The sequence below is a fragment of the Carlito syrichta genome, unplaced genomic scaffold, assembly GCF_000164805.1.
Source record: "Carlito syrichta isolate Samal-C Ts95f unplaced genomic scaffold, Tarsius_syrichta-2.0.1 Scaffold236645, whole genome shotgun sequence".
NCBI lineage: Eukaryota > Metazoa > Chordata > Mammalia > Primates > Tarsiidae > Carlito > Carlito syrichta.
In genome coordinates, this window is record NW_007180741.1 from 923 (window position 1) to 20,502 (window position 19,580).

Below are 19,580 nucleotides of genomic sequence, written 5' to 3' on the forward strand. Positions count from 1 at the left end.
AGGTTATTCTTGGTTGAAATTGTTTATCCTTTAGGACTTTGAAGATAGGGCTCCAAGCTCTCCTAGCCTGCAGGGTTTCTGCAGATAAATCTGTTGCTATTCTGATTGGTCTTCCATGGTGGGTGATCTGGCCTTTTTCTCTTGCTGCCTTTAGGATTTTTTCTTTTGTGCCTACTTTATTTAGGCGAATTATTATGTGTCTAGGAGTTGGTCTTCTCATTTGTTGTCTTGCGGGGGTTCTCTGAATCTCTTGTGTTTGAATTTTTGTATCACTGATTAGATGAGGGAAATTTTCTTGAATGATCTCGTGGAAAGTTTGTTCCAATGTGGTCTCTGTTTCTCTTTCTGCCTCAGGGAGTCCGATTATTCTTAGGTTAGGCCTCTTGAGGTAGTCACTCATCTCTTGAAGGTTTTGTTCTGTCTTTTTTAGCTTATTTTCTGTGTTTTTAAGAGTTTGGGTTATTTCTATATTTTGGTCCTCAAGCTCTGAGATTCTTTCTTCTGCTTGGGTAATTCTGCTTTCCATGCTTATCAATTTGTTATTTATTTCATTCACAGTATTCTTTATTACTGTTATCTCAGATATCAGCTCCTTCCTAGTTTCTTCTTGTGTCTCCTCAATTCTTTTTAGTCTCTCCATTATTGTTTTGATATCTACATTTGCATTTTGAGACCCTTCATTCTGGGGACTTTTCATTGTTTGTATTCCAAAGTCAATTTTCTCAGTGTCTGCTCTCCCAGGCGTCTGGGAGAGACCCATACTCTTCTTTTGGTTTTTCTTCATTTCTGTAGATTTTTCTTCTTTTACCCCTTTCCCTCCCCCTCTTCAATTCTGTTTTTGAGGGAAGGTGGGGTTGCTTTTATTTCTCTTCTGCAATGACCTGTTCTTCCTTATGAGGGTCTTCTGGTTTTGTTCACTTTTCCCTCTGCTTTACAGTCTGTCTATTCAGCAGTTTGCAGTCTTGGTCCGTTCAGAGAATCTCACCAGTTCACCTATGCCGTCGCCATCTTGCCCCGTCTCCTACAGTTTCTTAACTCATAAGAAACTTCATGATAGTATGTTCACTCGAATGACTTCAATGGAGGGGATGCACGACTCTCACATCTGCAAATTTAGTTATCAGTGAAAGTACCAAACAATGACATGGACATTGGAATATGAAAATGGTAATTAGAAAAATAATCCTGGCTTTTAATCAAGAAAGTTCTCATTTCAACAGTCACAATACTGAGACCAGAAATAAGTGTCTCTTATAAAGTCAGCTTCACAAGTTACTACTTGGTTGTTTTTAGTGCACCTATGCAGAACTATCCAGCTTATTACTTTTGATATGCTGAATTGCCTAATTTTCACTCAAACACTTAATTCCTCTTGGTGACTCTCATCGTTGTGATGCTACTTGGTTTCAATTAAAGATTTACTTAACTAAATTGTCTAAATCAATAGGTACCTGATGAAAGTAGAACTTTCATCACCATAATGAGTAGTAATCAAATACTGTAAGGTTTAACGTTCACAATAAATACTTCAGAATAACCAGTTCTTTTCCCAAAAAGAGAATATTTAAAATAAAAATATTATCTTAGCTTTGATATCAAGACTCATAAATATTCAAAGTATGAAGAGTGCTGTTGTGATTATTTTAACTGCTAATTTCATCTTCCAAAATTCCATTTGAAAATATTTTTATTTGGCAAGTACAATAAAATTATAGAAATATTTCCCTAAAGTATAAATTAAGAGCATGACTACATGATGACATTTTAAAACATTAATTATACTGGTTGCTCTTGTTGAAATTTAATAGCTTACTCTTTACATTGCAAGTTTAGTATAGTCAGGAGCAATTTTATCACAAAAAAGACATAAGCATTATATGCACAAAACTAAATATTTAAAGCCAGGAATCCTGACATCTACCACTTGTGAACATGGGCAAGTCACTTAACCTTTTCTGAGCTTCCATGATGTCACTTGGAAAACAGGGCACAGATATCCTCTAACAATTAGTGTGACAATCATTTGAAATCATAAATATGAAAGGACCAATAAAAACTGATCCTCAATATCAGGTGAAAGATTGGATGAGAGCATGGATGGATAGTAGGATGGAAGGGTGGATGAATGATTGAATTAGATGCATGAATCAATCAACCCTCAAGAATCCCAAAGGCAAAAAGAAGAGAAGATGAAGTTCAGGAAAAGAGACAACAAAACCGTTTATTATTAATACCTAACCCAGTATCGGACAGCTATCCAAATTGTCTATCAGCTGCTAAATATACTGACATGCTGCCTCTAAGCTAGCTTGGAGGACATTGCTATCTGCCCCTGACCCCACGCTTCCAACTCTTGGAGAATTCCCTGCTCCTTCTCCTCCCCGGTTCCACCAACACCAACTGTCCTCAGTTCCGCACAGGCACTAAGTATATATGAGTAAAGGTACGTCTTGGGTGTGGTAGGAAGAATTCTAAAATGAGTCCCTGGAATTCACACCTTGCGTGATTTCCTGCCCTTGAGTGCAGAAAGAATCTGTGAATGTGATGAGTGCCATGCACATGATTAGGTTTCACAACCGAGGTGAGGAAATTTTGAAGATGCAAATAAGGTCCCTAAATCAGTTGACTTGGAGTTCATTAAAAGGTCTGAGCAATCAAGCATCCTGGCTAAGCATTGGGTAAACTCTTTAAAAGAGTCAAGAGATATTCTTGCTGGCCTTGAAGACACAGCCCCCATGAGTTTGGCAGCTTCAAGGAGAATAATTCTGCTAACAACACCCTGAGCCTCAGATAAGACCCCAGTACTGGCCAACACCCTCATTACAGCCTTGTAAGATCCCAAGCCTGGATGCTGACCTACAGAAACCATGAGATGTTGAATGCATGTTGTCTTAAGACACTAAGTGTGCAGCAATTTGTCATGCAGCATAGAAAACGAATACACATTTAAACCATTATGCTAAGGTGCTAATACTCATCTCAATTACAGCTCACAGCAAGTTGATGACCTAAGTGCTATGGTTTCCTTGTTATAGATACCACTAACATGATGCAGACATACAAAATAATGTCACCAAAAATGCACAACTGGGCCAGGCTCGGTGGCTCAGCCTGTAATCTCAGCACTTTGGGAGGCTGAGACGAGAGGATTGCCTGAGCCCAAGGGTTCAAGACCAGCCCAGGCAACTTGGCAAGACCTTACCTCTACAATAAATAAATAAATAAATTAGCCAGGCATAATAGTGTACACCTGTAGTTCAGGTTACTTGGAAGGCTGAAGCAGAAGGATTGCCCAAGCCCAGCAGGTCGACACTGAGGTGGCCATGAATGTGCCACTGTACTCCAGCCTGAGTGATGGAGTGAGACTCCAACTCAAAAAAAGAAGCAAAGAAACAAAAAATGTACAACTGGCAAAGCTGAACTATCTAAACTCCAAGCCCTCATTAGCAGTGTTTAATCTGCCTTTCTAATAAATACATATTCACTTAAAATGGGGCCAAAAAATCACTGATGAATCTGCATTCATTTGCACCTGAGCTTTATGGGCAGCAAATTTGGAGGTGGCCACAGATAAGTTCTCTTTGTTATAAGATATAGCCATTTTGCACAGACCAAAATGGTGCTTGCAGTCTTTGTGACTGATCCTGCTCCAATACTGGTTAGCCTGGGAAGCCTAAGGGGCTGAGGTTTCAGGTGTGACTCAGTTTCCCTGGTGACACAGTTTCTTAGTGACAAAAGTAGAGGGGTTAGTCTGTGTACAAGGACCTTCCAAAGCCAGCTGTCATGCCAGCATTTGTGGACAATCAGGCAGTAGAAACAAGAAGATTCTATGCCAGTATGTAGTAAATTTCTATACATACAGAATATTAAGTATAAAACAGAGCCAATTTTCAAGACACAAATTAATCTCAACAAATATAGATGATTATAGTCTTACTTGAATCTTCAGGAATGTTGAATTTTTCTTTGTCATCTTCCAGGAGTTCATTAACTCTGGGCAAATTAATGAATGTGTTAGAATCACTCAGGAACGATGCTTGGTCCTTGCAAACCATCTTCATCACAGATTGGAAAGAACCAAAGGCTGAACTTCGGGCCTGGGCATTTTGTAAAACCTGAAAATATAAGAACAATAAACTGCAAGTACATAATGACTTAAAACAATTCCCTTGCATACTTCTGAAAGTGTAGTCCCTTTGATGTACAAGATGTTTGACAAGTCAAAGGAATGGGATCTCTGCTTTAGACTTTTCTGGCCTAGGGATACGATTCAAATCACTGCAACGATTTTCTGGCCAACATACTTGGTAGAAGAGGAAAATGTCTCTCTCACATTCACATTCACACACACACACACACACACACACACAGACACACACACAATAGCAACTCATTATTTATCTAATAATAAGTTATTAATCCATAAAAATATCACTAACTTGGACTAATTAATAGTCTTAATGTGTGTCTACACCATCAAATTACCCCAATAATTAAGAGCTACACAAATTGCCCATCAGCTGGTGGACTTACTGACATTCTCCCTCCACAGAGGTTCTGAAGACATTGCTATCTGGCTCCTTATTCTAAACCTCCCACCCTAGACAATCCCACTCTCCTCCATGCCTGTGCAGAGTCAGTTCCATCCCAAGCAAAGAGAGTTCAAGCGAAAACTAATATCAAGCCACCAACCTCATTCCAGTTTGTGTTTACATTCGTAGCAAATGATCTTCAATTTGTAAGCCAATTACTTATATGTAAATAAATGTTTTAAGGTTTTTGAAAGCAATTTGCTTTCTGAATGAAGTTAAACAGGCCCTTGACATCTCATCTGTGGTAATAATTGCGTTCATAATTTCTTAAGTCCTAGACAATGCACGCACTGTCCCAGTCTCCCCATGGGTGCAGTGTGGATCAACAATGGCAATTTCAGATGCCAGGCCTGATGCTGTGCCATCCCGTTGCCTCCAGAGATATTAAAAGCTATTTCCACTCTTGTATTTTGCTGTCTCAGGCAAATTCTACAGGTGAGAAGATAAATAAAGGCAAAAAGAGGAAATACGGAGAGAGAAAAAAATTGAATATCTTTCTAGGGGCGAAGATGAAACACATACCTGTTGAAAGTCTGGCATATCTAGCAAGGCAGAGATTTCAAATGTGTGAAGAAATTCAGGGAGGTATTCAAAGACATGCTGGGCTTTGGCAAGCAAGGAGCTGAGACTGGAAACTACATCTAACAGGGAGCTGAGCAAGCCATTTCCTTCAGAAGGTATCAGAGTCTTCAAGGACAAAAACAAAAACAATACAACATGACACACCCAACACTGTACTTTAACTCTTACCATCACCTTTTGAAAAGTGAAGACTGGGTCATTTGATTTTATTCTCCCTTGAACTTCAGAGACATCTTTGTTGTATTATATAAAAGTTGTCTTTATTAGAGTGTGTGTATATATAATATAGTTCAGTTCTTTGGAGTACACTAAATTATTAAAATGGAAACCACAAACAAATGTGATCCATCATTAAAATTCAAATTATTAACAAAATATTTTTTGTACCTTTGAGGCGACTAAGGTAGAAATTTAAGATGAGATTCAAAATATAAGCAATGCTTATATATGAAAGAATTTACATTTATCTACTGCCTTACTGTATTTGTGAGGTTCACACACCATTTCAGCCTTTCCGATACCATGGGGATGTGCATTATAGTGTTCATTTTGTGGATGAGGAAACTGGAAGATATTACAGGGCTTCCTGGAGTCTCACAGCTAGAAGGCTCCAGGCTGTGAATTTACCTCAGATATTTTAAAAATATCAGTGACCTTAGAAAGCTACGTGTGCTATCCCCACCTCACATGTTATGAATTTTACTTGTTATTTGCATAGTCTCAGTTTCTAGACTAAATTCCTTAAAGGCAGGGTTTGTCTAGGGTTTTTGGTTGCTATTTATTTGTTTGCTTGTTTTGTTTTCTGTCTTGGTCATTTATGTAGCTACCTGACATAGGACAGCATCTGGGAATATCAGTTGCTCAGTACATATTTGCTGGATGAATGGGTAGATGAGCAAATGCTTTTCAGGCAGGAAAACTCAAGACAACTCTCCTCCCTCTGTCATTTGCCTGCTGAATTTCAACTTTTCCAGACTGGGGCGGGGCCTCCTCCCTCATCATCACTGCTCCTTTATCTTTGCTCACTGAGGTTCTGCTCCTGCCACTTGGGAGCTGGCCCTGCAGCTGACACTCAGGGCCCCAAGATCACAGCTCCATCCTTCGCAGATGTGCTCTGCTAATAATAATAATTCCCTCCATTTGACAAGAGAGACAACCCAAGAAGGGGAAACGGCGGGCAGTTTTTGTACCTTCTTCTGCCCACCACTCTAATTATAGCTGCCCTTTAGAAATGGCACACAGCGACCCATGACTTAGGGTGGGGAGTGCCTGGGATTCTGCTGTAGCACTGACAGTCCAGGCGAATGTGCCAAATTAGTATCACAAATATTAGTAAAGTAAAAATAAATAAAATAGCAAATTGTGTGTTGCAGAAGGCTTCATGACCAAGGAATTCATGGTCAGCCTAATAAAGCAGAACACACGAGGACCTGGAGTGGGCTGGAGCCCCGCTGGGATCCTCACATGGATGCCCGTGACTGCAGGTGTGGGACTGCCCTACCATCCCTGAGCAACGTCTTGCCTTTGATCAACTGTCACAGGCCGTGCATATAGAGGGGACCTGGCAAACAGGAGCTGTTGCTATTGATGGTGGTGCCACTCCCACTGTGTCTGGGAGACTGAACCCAACCCATTATCTCATCCTCCAAAGAAATCTTGGCATGAATGGTGGCCTTTATCTCAGTAATTATGGGGCCCCTTAAAAATCCTCATCTCAAATACCTTTGTGTGCATAACAGAACAGCCGCTAAAATATTGGCTGTGGGAACAAATGCAGAACTAAACCGTTCTGTGTGTTAACCGGAAATATTAACTCTAGGGGATGAGGTGGGCTCTCAAATCATGGGGACACAGGAAATGCTTACCCTCGACTTTTGGTTTTAAAATGCATCAGTTCTGAAATTTAATATTTGCTCCCTGAACGTGTGTGTGTGTGTGCGTGTGCGTGCGTACGTGTGCGTGTGTGCGTGTGTGGGTATGCGTTCCAACATTTACCCACTGGATTCTTGGGTTGTGGAAGTGAAGAAGGCCATGAATAACTGGAATGGCAAACCAACCCTTTCCTGCCCACAAGATTGTTCTCCCAGACTTGGAATGCCATCAGCCTCCTTGCCATACTGCACACCATGCAGTCCCCCTGATTAACCCTGATGTTGTGAGCTATATTCCTAAAGGAAAAACAATGCTAAGGGCAAGGAATAAATTTTCCAGAAACTTAAGTAAAGATTCAAACAGTGGAAGCCAGAAGAAGGAAGAATTTCTGGAAGGGGCCGCCCCAACAGCAGGGAGCTAAGGTTGGGAACTGAGTGGCCTCCACGAAGGACCCTCAGGCCTCACGAAGGACCTGGACTTGGGTTTGCCTGAGGTCTCGCTCACCTTCCACCTCCAACCCCCTCCTGCAGATGGTATCGTCTTGAGGTTCCTGCAACCCCTCCACACCCTCACAATGCTATACGTGGGAGTATCATGGGCAGGTAAAGAACCTGCAAGCATAGGGCCTTCCCATGCTCCCACCTCCCCACACCTTCTCCAGGGCAGTCCTGGACACTTTCTACTGACAGGTCCACCATGGTAGGGGAGCAGCTCCTGACCTGGGCAGCTCCGGAGTGGACCCCACATACTCCCAGGCTTCCCAAGCACACTCCAAGAAGATGGCCTTCAGAGGAGGGAATACCTAGCGCTAGAGGCCAGTGGTGTTTTGTTGTTTGTTTTTTTTTTGCTGTTGGTTGTGCCATATTGAGAGTGAAGACCACCACCAACGCTGTGCCAGTACCCTGATGCACCTGACTCCAAAGGCCCCCTGAAGGGTCTCCTCAATATCCCTTTGTTGTGGCAAATTCTTCTTGAGCAGCACCCTGGAATTAGCCAACAGATGACACCAGAGACTGGCAAAGGCTGCCACAGAGTGGCCCAGTGCTGGTGTCCAGCCGCTGCGTGCCCAGGACATACTCTACTCTTCACATAGCACTGCATGGCGCTCTTCATAAGTTCCACTGCCCTAGCTGGCAAAGCCCTCCATACCTTGTAGATGAAAGATCGCAGGTTCAGGTTTCGAATCATCAACACAATCAGCGGATACACTTGTGACCCCGGCAGGCCACAGAGTTCCTTAGTGGCAAACCACGATTTTTCATCCTCAGGAAATGTCAGCAGGAGATGAAGGATTTCCTCATCACACTTTCCAGACAGAGCCATGGTGAGGACACTAGAGAGAACCTGTTTCAAAGCATGAAGATCACAGATGAGAGCAGCGAGGACAGTCTGTGCTTGGCCTCAGACTCAGAGATCCGTCAAGGAGGAGGCGCCCAGAGTGTATTTCCCAACACGCTGGGGACTGAGCTGAAGATCCACAGAGCCCAGCCTGTGGCTCTGTTTTCAACATTTTGGTTGGAAATGTCTCTGAAATGTGCAGATTATTCTCTGACTTCTTATGCAACTTGGCCTTGAGGGTTTGGGAACAGTGTTCCCAAACCTTTCCTCCCTCTGCTCTCTGGAGGACTCACCCCAGACAGTTGCCCCACACCCCACACCCCACACCCCACACACTCCGGATGCTGTCCTCGTAGTTAGTGTTTGTATCTTCTTTTTCTGATATTAATTCTTACGTTTTGTTTTCAGTTTATCAGCTTTTGCTTTTCAGTGTTATCAGTGTGAAACTGTTATTTTTTGCCACCTCCATGGGGCAAAACAGATTGAAAACAGGATTACAAAGCTTGTTATTTAAAAAAGAGAGAGAGAGAGAAAAGAAAAATAAATAAACTCAGAAGGAGGCATTGAGGAGAACTTGCATCCGTTTCTAGTTCATTAGTATTCTGTACAACAATCGAAGGCTCTGAGGTGCTTCGTTTTGGCTTGCCTTTCAGTTAATGCCCTTTGCAATATGCCAAATTACAAAGTAAAAGAAAACAAAAACCACACTTCCTGTTCTACGTTTATGCTCTTCGTGCTATGATTGTTGTAAAACACCCAGGCTAAGAGAGGCCAAAGTGCACCAACTCTTGTCAACAGGAGCTACTGTGCCCTGATTAGGAGTCCTGAGATCAAGTAGAACTCACCAGATGAGTTCATATGTCATAAAATGCCACAAAAAAAGTCAAGAATCATGCATTAGTTAGCGTTCTCCAGAGAAATAAAACCAACATTGTATATATGTGTGTGTATGTGTATGTATGTACAGTTATGTGTCCCTTAACAAAAGGCATATGTTCTGAGAAATGCAGTTAGGCAATTTCACCATTGTGTGAAGGTCATAGAGTATACTTACAACAAATCTAAATGGTCTAGCCTACTACACATCTAGGCATTTATGGTCTAGCCTATTGCTCCTAGACAACAAACCTGTACAGCATGTTACTGTCCTGTATACTGTAGGCAATTGTAACACAATGATAAGTATCTGTGTATCTAAATATAGCTAAACATAGAAAAGGTTGAGTTAAAATATGGTATTATACTTTTATGAGACCACTATCATATATGAGGTCCATTGTTGACAAAATGTCGATATCTGGTGTATAATAGTGAGCTGCACATAGAATGGTGGCCCCATAAGATTACAATGGAGCTGAAAAATTCCTGTCTTAACTATTGTAACATTGTATCACAACACATTACTTACCTGTCTGTGGTGATGCTGGTGCAAGCAAACCTACTCCTAGCAAGGGTATCATACAATTATGTACAGTATATAATACTTAATTGCAATAAGCAACTGTTACTGGTTTATGTTGACTAAACTACAGTTCTATCATTATCTTAGAGCGCACTTTTACTTATTAAAAAAAATTATAGAATATCCTCAGGCAGGTCCTTCAAGAGGTGTTCCAGAAGAAGGCATTGTTCTCACAGGAGATAATGCCACGTGTGTTATTGTTTCTGAAGGCCTTACAGTGGGACAAGACGTGAAGGTAGAAGGCAGTGGTATTGATCATCCTGACTTTGTGTAGGCCTACGCTAATGTGTGTGTTCGTGTCTTAGTCTTTAACAAAAAACAATTTCAAGTGAAATAAAGCAAAATAATTTTTAAATAGAAAAAAGTTCATACAATAAAGATGTAAAGAAAATATATTTTTGTACAGCGCTACAATGTGTTCATGTTTTAAGTGTTATAACAAGTCAAAAGTTTAAAAAAATTAAAAATTGTGTAATGTAAAAATGTTACAGTAATCTAAGGTTAATTTATTACTGAAGAAAAATATTTCCTATAAATTTAGTATGGCCTAAGAACACAGTGTTTATGCAATAGTGTACCGTAATATCCTAGGCTTTCACATTCTCTCACCACTCACCCACCAACTCATCCAGAGAAACTTCCAGTCCTACAAGCTCCAGTCACAGTATGTGTTCTGTATAGATGGACCATTTTTTAAGGTTTCATACCGAATTTTTTACTGTACCTTCTCTATGTTTAGATATGTTTAGATATACAAATACATACCATTATGTTACAATTGCCTACAGTATTCAGGACAGTGAGATACCACATAGGTTTGTAGCCTAGGAGCCATAGGCTAGCCACGTAACCTAGGTGTATAACAGGCTAGACCATCCAGGTTTGTATAAGTACACTCTATGATGCTCCCACAATGGCAAAATTGCCTAATGCCAGATTGCTCAAAACATATCCCAGGCATTAAGTGACACATATCTTATACAGAGAGAGATTTGTTGTAAGGAGCTGATTCATGCCATTTTGGGGGCTGGCAAGTCCCAAATCTGCACAGTGGGCATGCAGGCTGAGAACCCAGGGAGGAACAGATATCTCAGCTTGAGTCTAGAAATAGAATTCCCTCTTCCTTGGGGGACCTCAGGATATTTTTCCTAAAGGCCTCTGACTGATTGGATGAGGTCCAATCACATTAAGGCAAGTAATATGCTTTACTCAAAGTCTTCTGATTTTGCAGACCTAACCCTGAATTGTACCCCACATACTTAAAATTAAAAATTTAAAAAAAAAAAAGTCTTCTGATTCAACTGTTCATCTCTTCCAAAAAAAAATACCTTCACAGAGACATTTAGAATAACGTTTGACCAAATATCATCTGGGTATCATGGCCTAGCCGAGCTGACACACAAAATTAATCATCACAAATGGCTAGAATACTCTAGTATGCTAGTATACATTTTAAATCATTAAGAAAGAATGTTCTTTCATCACTACTGTACCAAGAAGCCCTTTTTCCACATGCGACTTACATGATGTAGACTTACTTTGGTGAAGTTTTTCTTAATGTCCTGTTCTTAATGTCCCTGACTCACAGGGAGAGGGAGGTGTCAGGGGAAGGATGGGGTGTGGGATATGGGCACCCACCCTTTGCTATAATTAGAGCAGTCCCTTTTTGATCAGTTCCATAAAATGGGTTTCTGCACAAAAAAATTTTTATTTTTAATGACGCTCATCCAAAATCCCAATTCCAGAGGACTTGCTCCCAGTTTTTCATAAGAACCAACCTAAACTGACCCAATGAAAGTCTTTTCTGCATTTGTTACAGTCTTTGTCTTAAGTATTTTCTAGTGCATCACACAGCCGGCTCCATGAAATATTATATTCAGTGAACTTCTTAGAATTTAATCCCAGGGTAAAAAAAAAAATTTGTCCTAGAATGTTTGACATGTCTCTTTACCAAACAGGGAGGGTCCCACATGCTGTCACACAGAATCTCCATAATCACAACACACAAAGGCAACAGAATGCCCTGGAGGCATATTTGCTTACATCCCTTCTCTGTAGCTTCTGTTTACTATTGTTTACCTCTCTACTATTCAAAGTTGCCTGTATTCAAAATTTACTATTCCCAGATTTTTCTGTTTAAAAAGCACTTGTCTGAAAGCAGGTGGGAGCAGGGTGGAGGAGAATAACAAAAAACCAAGACAATGCTCAGTTTTGCTTGGCTGGAGACATGTGACTCTCATTCAAAGTCAAGCCGGTGCCTTTCAATTTAGGGCTTACTTAGGCTAATATTGCAAATGACAAGAAACACTTGCTGCTGTTACTCTGTGTCCGCATGTGGCTGGTAAAGCTGCAAGGGGGCCAGGAAGCCAGGGTAGATGCCTCTCACCCGGTGAGCCTACACACACACTCAGCCACTTAGATAGCTATCTGGGTATTTATCTGGTCTAAAAATGACAATGCTCTGTCCCTAGGAGAGATGTTTGCATTTTTAGCAGGGGCTTGTTTACTGGACATCTGTAGAAACCCTAATTCTGTTTAGAGCAGAGCATCAGAGATGGTCTCGATGTCGCTCAGCTGATCATTGTAGACTCAGACGTGCAGGGGAAGCATGGGAGGGACTGTTATTACTGGCAAGCCATCAGCAGCTACCAGCAGAAACACAGGTTTGACTTACAGGATATTTAAAGAAAAAGATAAATGAAAATTAGATGGGATGATTGATTAAGAATGCTGATTACACTATCTAGTTGTGATCAGAAAGAAAACACTGGCATTGACTTGGGAACACTGGAGATATCAGGGTAGACAGACTCTGCCAAGTTGGTATTTGTAGGACAAAAAGGTGAAATTAGGGCAAATGTTAAAAAGTAGACCCTGCACATTTCAGAGTGGAGCAATGTGGCCCTCTGTTTTCAGGACCTCATCTGAGCTCAGATGTGCTCACGGGATAAAGAGGCACATACCAAAGTTGAGTATCAGAGAGCAGAGGAAGCTATGAGGACCCATCTAAAAGGACTGAAGCCACAAGGTCGGTGATACAGACTCCAGCTCATGCTGCATGACTGCTGGAAAACTAGGCCAGGTGTGGCAAGTCACGCCTGTAATCCCAGCACTTTGGGAAACCAAGGATTGTTTGAGCCCAGGAGTTTAAGACCAGCCTGGATCACATGGCAAGATCTTGTTTCTACAATAAACCAAAAAATTAGCTGGGCATGGTGGCACATGTTTGTAATCCCAACCGCTTGGGAGACTGAGGCAGAAGAATCACTTGAGCCCAAGAGGTTGAGGCTACCTTGAGCTGTGGCTGTGCCACTGCACTCCAGCCTGGACAACAGAGTGAGATGAAAGAGAAAAGAAAAAAGGGAGGGGGAGGGAAAGGGAGAAGGAGAGAGAGAGACAAAGAAAGAAAGAAGAGAGAGAAAGATGGAGGGAGGGAGGGAGAGAGGAAAGGAAGGAGGGAAGAAGGAAAGAAGAAAGTCACTTAATGTCTACGAGGCTCAGTGAAGGTGATCACAAAACCCAGCAGTCATTAGAAGACTTCAATGAGATGTCAAGTTCTCCGTTCAAAAGATAGCAAATGAAAGTGCTCGATAATGATAATTATTAGTGATAATGATCATCAGTAACTACCAGAACAACACAGGTATGACTGACAGATTATTTAAAGAAAATGATCAAGAAAAATTAGACAGGTTTATTGGTTGAGAATGCAGCTTACCCTTAAGACCATGAGAGAACTCATTCATTCCTTCTTTGTTTCCACCAGCCTAAAGAGAGCCACCTTTGCACTGGAAGGAGTAAAGCAGCATGCTGAGAGGTCTGTGGACTAGCACCACATTCCTTCCTGCTCCTCCCCACCCTGTACTGTTCCTGGGCAGCTGACCTCTAGGGCATCACCAACAGTGCCCTTGCCCAGTGAGCCAGGCACTAGGCTGGCAGCAGTTCTTCAATGAAGCCACAGAAAGTGTGTGTCCTCTCCCCCACACACTCCATTTCCAGTTACTACTCTCCTTTTATGCCTTCAGACAGGGTCACAGTTCTACTGTTTATCTATTTAAGAAGTCATGGAGGAAATGAAAACTACCTCAGTTTTATTTTTTAAAGAAGACTTTAGAAATCGCTGAAAGATGACAACATCCACTCTGGAAGAATTGTGACCATAGATTATCCAGCAGATGATGCATAAACCCTTGGTTAAAAAGGAGATTACTAGAAACCACGTCGGTAGAGTCACCATGAATAGTCTGTGTCAATATAAAGTTGTTTGCTTTTGATAATAAAATTATCAGGCTAGTAAGTCACCAGAACACTCAGAATACATGTTGTGACTGATTTAAGAGCCCAAAGAAACTGAAAAACGGCACCTTCCCAGGCTATGATCATCCTTCTGCACTAATGGTGCAAGCAAACAGACAGGTGATACCCTCATCTTCTTGGTGACTGGTGAAGTTGAGAAGGACAAATGACACTTTGCAAGGATCTAGTCAGGATTAAAAACACTTTGAAAGTTAGAATACTCGGTCAGAAGCAGCAAGAAGAGTTTTTGCAGAGCTCAATGCCAATCCTGAAATTTCAGTTCAGGCGCATTTACGTAATAGGAAAAGAAAGGTGCAAAGAATAACTGAAAGTAGGAAGAGAACAAATGCATCAGCAAGCAGCAATTTACTTAAAACTATCCTTCATCATTGAAGCAACAGCAACATGTGATGGAAGGATAGGACAGCTGGCGTTCAGAGGCCTGGATTTTAATTCAGCCCCCTCCACAGTTATGACTTTCATGGTACCACACTTACCTTAAAAAGGAGAGAAACAGCTTGCTCTGAGGGAGTTAAATGAAACGCAAATGCATTTAGCACCATACGTGGCTTTCATAGACCTAAAAAAGCTCTAGCTGATTAATGGAAGAAGGAACGCCAGAGTTTCACTTCGTCTTAGTGAATGCTGAATGAGAACCTACCACGTTGAGTGAGAACACCCTGTGGGAATGACAAATCAAACAGGAGAAGAGTCCAACCCTATGAGCACCAGAGACTGAGCCAGTGGGAAAGGATGGGCATGTGTGCTTAATCCTGGGTACCCCGGATTACAAGGACCATAGCTTCAATCTAGTGATATTATGGTCATGGATCAAGGTTGCAGCCTAGGATGAGCTCCCTCCAGGATGACAGTGTACATAACAGGAGATGCCTGGTTCCAGGAGATGCCTTGTCAAATCCCTCCACGTGGTCCAAAAAATCCCAAAATCTAGCCACAGATTAATTATTTTATTATTTATTTATTTCTTTATTTTTAGTTGGAGTGTCACTCTGTAACCAGGCTGGAGTGCAGTGACACGTTCACGGCCACCCCAGCGTTGACCTACTGGGCTCTGGCATTCCTTCTGCCTCAGCCTTCCAAGGAGCTGGAACTACAGGCATGCACTACCTAATTTTTTATTTTATTGTAGAGACAAGGCCTCACCAAGTTGCCTAGGGTAGTCTCAACCTACAGACTCGGGCAATCTACTCGCCTCAGCCTTCCAAAGTGCTGGTATTACAGGCTGAGCCACCAAACCCAGCCCAATTATTTTTCACACATTTTTTTCTCTTTCAGAATGAGATTTGGGCTAGTACTTACTCTGAAGGGAGTTTCTTTCTTTCTTTTTTTTTTTTTGAGTTGGAGTCTCACTCTGTCACCCAGACTGGAGTGCAGTGGCCGCACCTGGACACCGCAGCCTCGACCTGCTGGGCTCCAGCGATCCTTCTGCCTCAGCCTTCCAAGTAGCTGAAACTACAGGCACGCGCTATCATGCCCGGCTAATTTTTTGATTTATTGTAGAGATGAGGTCTTGCCAAGTTGCCCAGGCAGGTCTCAAACCCGCGGGCTCAGGCAATCCACTCACCTCAGCCTCCCAAAGGCGCGGGATTACAGGCTGAGCCACCGAGCCGGGAGTTTTACCAAGAACTATATGTTGGAGTTTTTCAGAAGACAAACTCCATGAACTATAACAAATGTTAATATGTAACATTGCTGAGTTCTTGTAAGGAATTTCTCTCTCTAAAAATCAAAAATTGTATCAGACAGCTCTGCTAATGAAACAACACACAGAACCATCCCACAGGACCAGACTCAAGTGAGATAGGGAAATTCATCTAGATTCACCAAACTCCATCCTGTCTACTTGAGAGAAGTCTCAGAATACCTTTCCATTTGGAGGAACCTCCCAGAAGAGATTATTACTCTCTGGGGAGCCCGGACTCTCTCCCATCTTCTTTAAGAATCTTGGGGAAAGGAGGACAAATCCACTGAGGATTGTGGAAAACATTTATCTTCCAAGTATTTTTCCTTAAAAGGTCATCCAAATGCTGCTTAGTTGTTTAGTATAGAAAATAAGAGAGCAAAAGACATACCCTCTGATTACTCTCAATCTATTTGGGGTCTTGACCTCACTGTTAATTTTAAAAGAATAAAATCTGGCTCAATGCAAAGAAGGAAGGCACTGTTAATTTGGATGAGTACCTGAAACACAGGAATCATACAGCAGATAGGTGCTTCATAGGTGAGGAAGAGGGGATCCAAGTCCAGGACCCAAGGCTGTGCTAGACTTGTTCCATGCCAACACGCCCCATGCATCCATGATTTGTGGTTGTAATTGGGTGATGCTGATGTTACAGAACTGAGCTCTGCAAGAGAGAACTTCCCAAAGGTACCCACAGCAGGTTCTCTGCAGTCAGGGAAACAGGCAGCAAAGAAAGATGGTACCAGCTTTTGCCTTTGCCTCTATGTCCTCCTTCCTGCCTCTGATCCTTTGCTATGATGCCCCTAGCATTGTGATTCTTCTCACAAAGTTCACCACCATTCCTGTCTGATCTCCAAATATACCTGCCCAAGGAGGCTCCCAGGGACCTCCTGTCCCCATCGCTGTGTTCTATATGCTTCACAGAACATTCCAGTCTTTTAACTTATACTGCCCATCATTGCTTACATATTGACTGTGTCATCACCCAAAGAGCATTCACTCCCTTGGAACAGGGACTTGGAGTCCCAGCTTTTGAGACCACGCCTGACATGCAGGAACATCTTAAGCAAATAAATGAAGGAATGAATGAATATTTCTACAATTTTTCCAGGGTCTTAACACTGCTGAAAAGTATTCCCTGCAGGTCACCAACAGTTTGGACTGATGTGATGTCATGATTTGCAAACTAACTAAAACTACAGTAGAGAAGATGAGGAAAAAAGATAAGGGAAATATACCACATATAACATGATGCTGTTGTCCACATTACAATACAGGAAAAACAATAGTGTCAAAGTGTCACCTTCTAACCTGATATGAATTCTTTGCCTAGTGTCTGTAGATTCATGTGGTTCACGGACACACTTGGCTATCAAAGCAAATAACCTTATCATCTATTTGAATAGTAAGAATGTGACTTTTTAAATACCTCTCCCAATCACTTAACTGTCCCACCACTTAGGCAACAATATGATTTATAATGACAGAGAAGTAAAGGAAGATACACAAAGTGCAAAAAAACACTGCAAAACCATCTACGCGGCAATTACCACTTTGTGATATAAGCCTCCTCTAAGCACAGCCATCCCATGGTAGAACAGCAGTGACACCTGGTGGCTGCTTGCTTAATCAGGCTGTGACCTGATCAAAAATCAAAAATAGTTGAGCTTAGACTCCCAAAATATGGTGACTGAGTTTGAAAGGGACCCCAAAAGTTAGCTAATCTGACCTTTGTTTTATAAAGCATTCCTAGGTAACTATTCAAGTTAATTCTGTCATCTCTGCATTCTCCTGTGACAAGCATCAGTAACTAAAGATTTCCTACCATAGCTAATCACTATTTCTCTCTAAGGCAACTCGCAAGGTGGGTAGAAGAAATTTCCACCCTCTGCTCTCCTCCCCTCCACCTTCAGTCCCAACATCTCCGTGCAGATGTGGTGCCTAATAAGCTGAATTTTTGACATTTTTCCTTGAAGACAGAAATTACATGTCTTTCTGTATGTAATTTGGTGATGCAGTAATTTGAATTCTGCCTTCCTAGCTTCAACCTATGTCTTTCTTAATTGGGATAAATTCTTAATTAATCTACCTGTAAAGCTTACAATAACCAATTAACCAGAAATGACATGAAATTAAATGTGTGTTGGGGCCCAGTTGACTGTCAGTTGAAATGTTCACTTGTGAGTCAGTTTCTTGTTTACTACTTCTGAAAGGTTCTCTGTACAGGAAAGTAAAAACCCATTAGGAAGGCTTAAAGACTGTCTTAGAAAAGCACCTGCTAAGGATCCAGGTGATAACTGCTATGGTCAACATGAAATTATCCTGTTCCCCTCTTGTAAGGATAAACCAGATCCGGATGCCACCAGTATGTATTACTATTCATCTCTTAATTTGTTGTAATAGCTCTTTAATAGTTTCACCATTGTTTTTCAGTTGCCTTAACTAGAGCTTTCCTGCCTTGGAGATGACACAGCCTGCCGTTACTCACTGGTTTTCCCAACCAGCCCCTAGGGCAGCATGTAATCAGCTGATACACAGCTGCTCTCTATTCAAAGGAAAACATGGTTAATGTTTAGATCCTCTTAGCCGTTTTTGTTCTGGAATATTTTTGAGAATTTTATAATACCTACTGAACCAAGTAGAGACCTGTTGGGGGGTGTCATGTATCAGAGTTGAAATCACTAGAATAAATAACATCACCAATTTTATCCTCTCCCACTCCAAATAAAGGCAAATGTTATGAAGTTAAAGACCCCAAGATTTTGGTATGGGACAATCACATCCTTTGATCTCTTCCTCATTCTCTTGTTTCCTTTCTGCCCCGGGTTATACTTCTGTACAGCAGCCCATCCCTCCCAGCCGTGGGAGAGGAGAGAAAGAACAACACAATGCCAGTAACTTCAGGCTGAGGCTCTGTCCATGAGCACAAAGGACAGACAAGAAGAAGCATCGTACCTTAGAGTGGGAAACGTTTGCTTCTAAAATACTATGAATAGTTTCATCTGAGAGGTGGATGGAAGATCGAAGCTCCTCAATCAACTTGGTGTTGTTCTTCATCAAATCTTTTACTTTCACATCTGAAAAATAAGCACAAGGAAAATAATTTTATAATAAACGTTTAGATAATTACTGATTTTTCAAAAAATTCAACATCATAACCTGACAAGGATAGTTTCCTTCACTCTATTCAGCCTATAATAGATACTAAACAAAGTCATTTCCTACTCTTCTGGGAGTAAATGAAAAAAAATTTATAATACAGGTAAACCAAAATCCCAGGTCATGTGGTATTTTCTAGTCACTGGTTTACTCTCTCTAAGACCTATACATAGGAAGAATATTTACTTTAGCAAGAGCTTTTTCCTAGGGAACAGTTACCAAGTGCTATAGGGAACTCACTTCCATATGTCTACTTATCTCACTTTTTTTTTTTTAACAAGAAGAGTATCATTTAAACATTTGCCAGAGTTCTTGAGACTTAGCCTATTGATGGTAAAAGAAGCCTCATGAATTGCATAAATCAAACAGATGAGGAAACAGAAACTCATAGACACCAACTGGTTTGTCCAAGGAGGCAAGGCCAGAGCAAAATTCGGACCACAGAAGTTTCTCTTCCTTCCTCTGCTTGATTTTGGTACCCTGGGATTTTAGGATTTTTTTATAAATACCAAGTACGTAAGACCAGTCACGTTATAAATGATTATTCATCACATACAGCATAACTTTTCCTCTGTAT

At 41.3% G+C, this 19,580-nt stretch overlaps 1 protein-coding gene across 1 annotated transcript in view; it reads right to left on the minus strand.

Moving 5' to 3' along the window:
• Window positions 1–3,937: 3,937 nt before the first annotated feature.
• ABCA13 (ATP binding cassette subfamily A member 13) overlaps window positions 3,938–19,580 on the minus strand; it is a gene marked incomplete at its 3' end in the record, with an annotated part of 147,999 nt that continues 132,356 nt past the window's right edge. Inside the window, exons 23-26 of the mRNA XM_008051823.1 lie at window positions 18,800–18,921; window positions 8,196–8,390; window positions 5,115–5,279; window positions 3,938–4,115 (exon numbers count right to left, since the gene is read on the minus strand). Of these exons, the coding sequence (XP_008050014.1) occupies window positions 3,938–4,115; window positions 5,115–5,279; window positions 8,196–8,390; window positions 18,800–18,921 (660 nt within the window). The remainder of the gene's footprint in view (window positions 4,116–5,114; window positions 5,280–8,195; window positions 8,391–18,799; window positions 18,922–19,580) is intronic.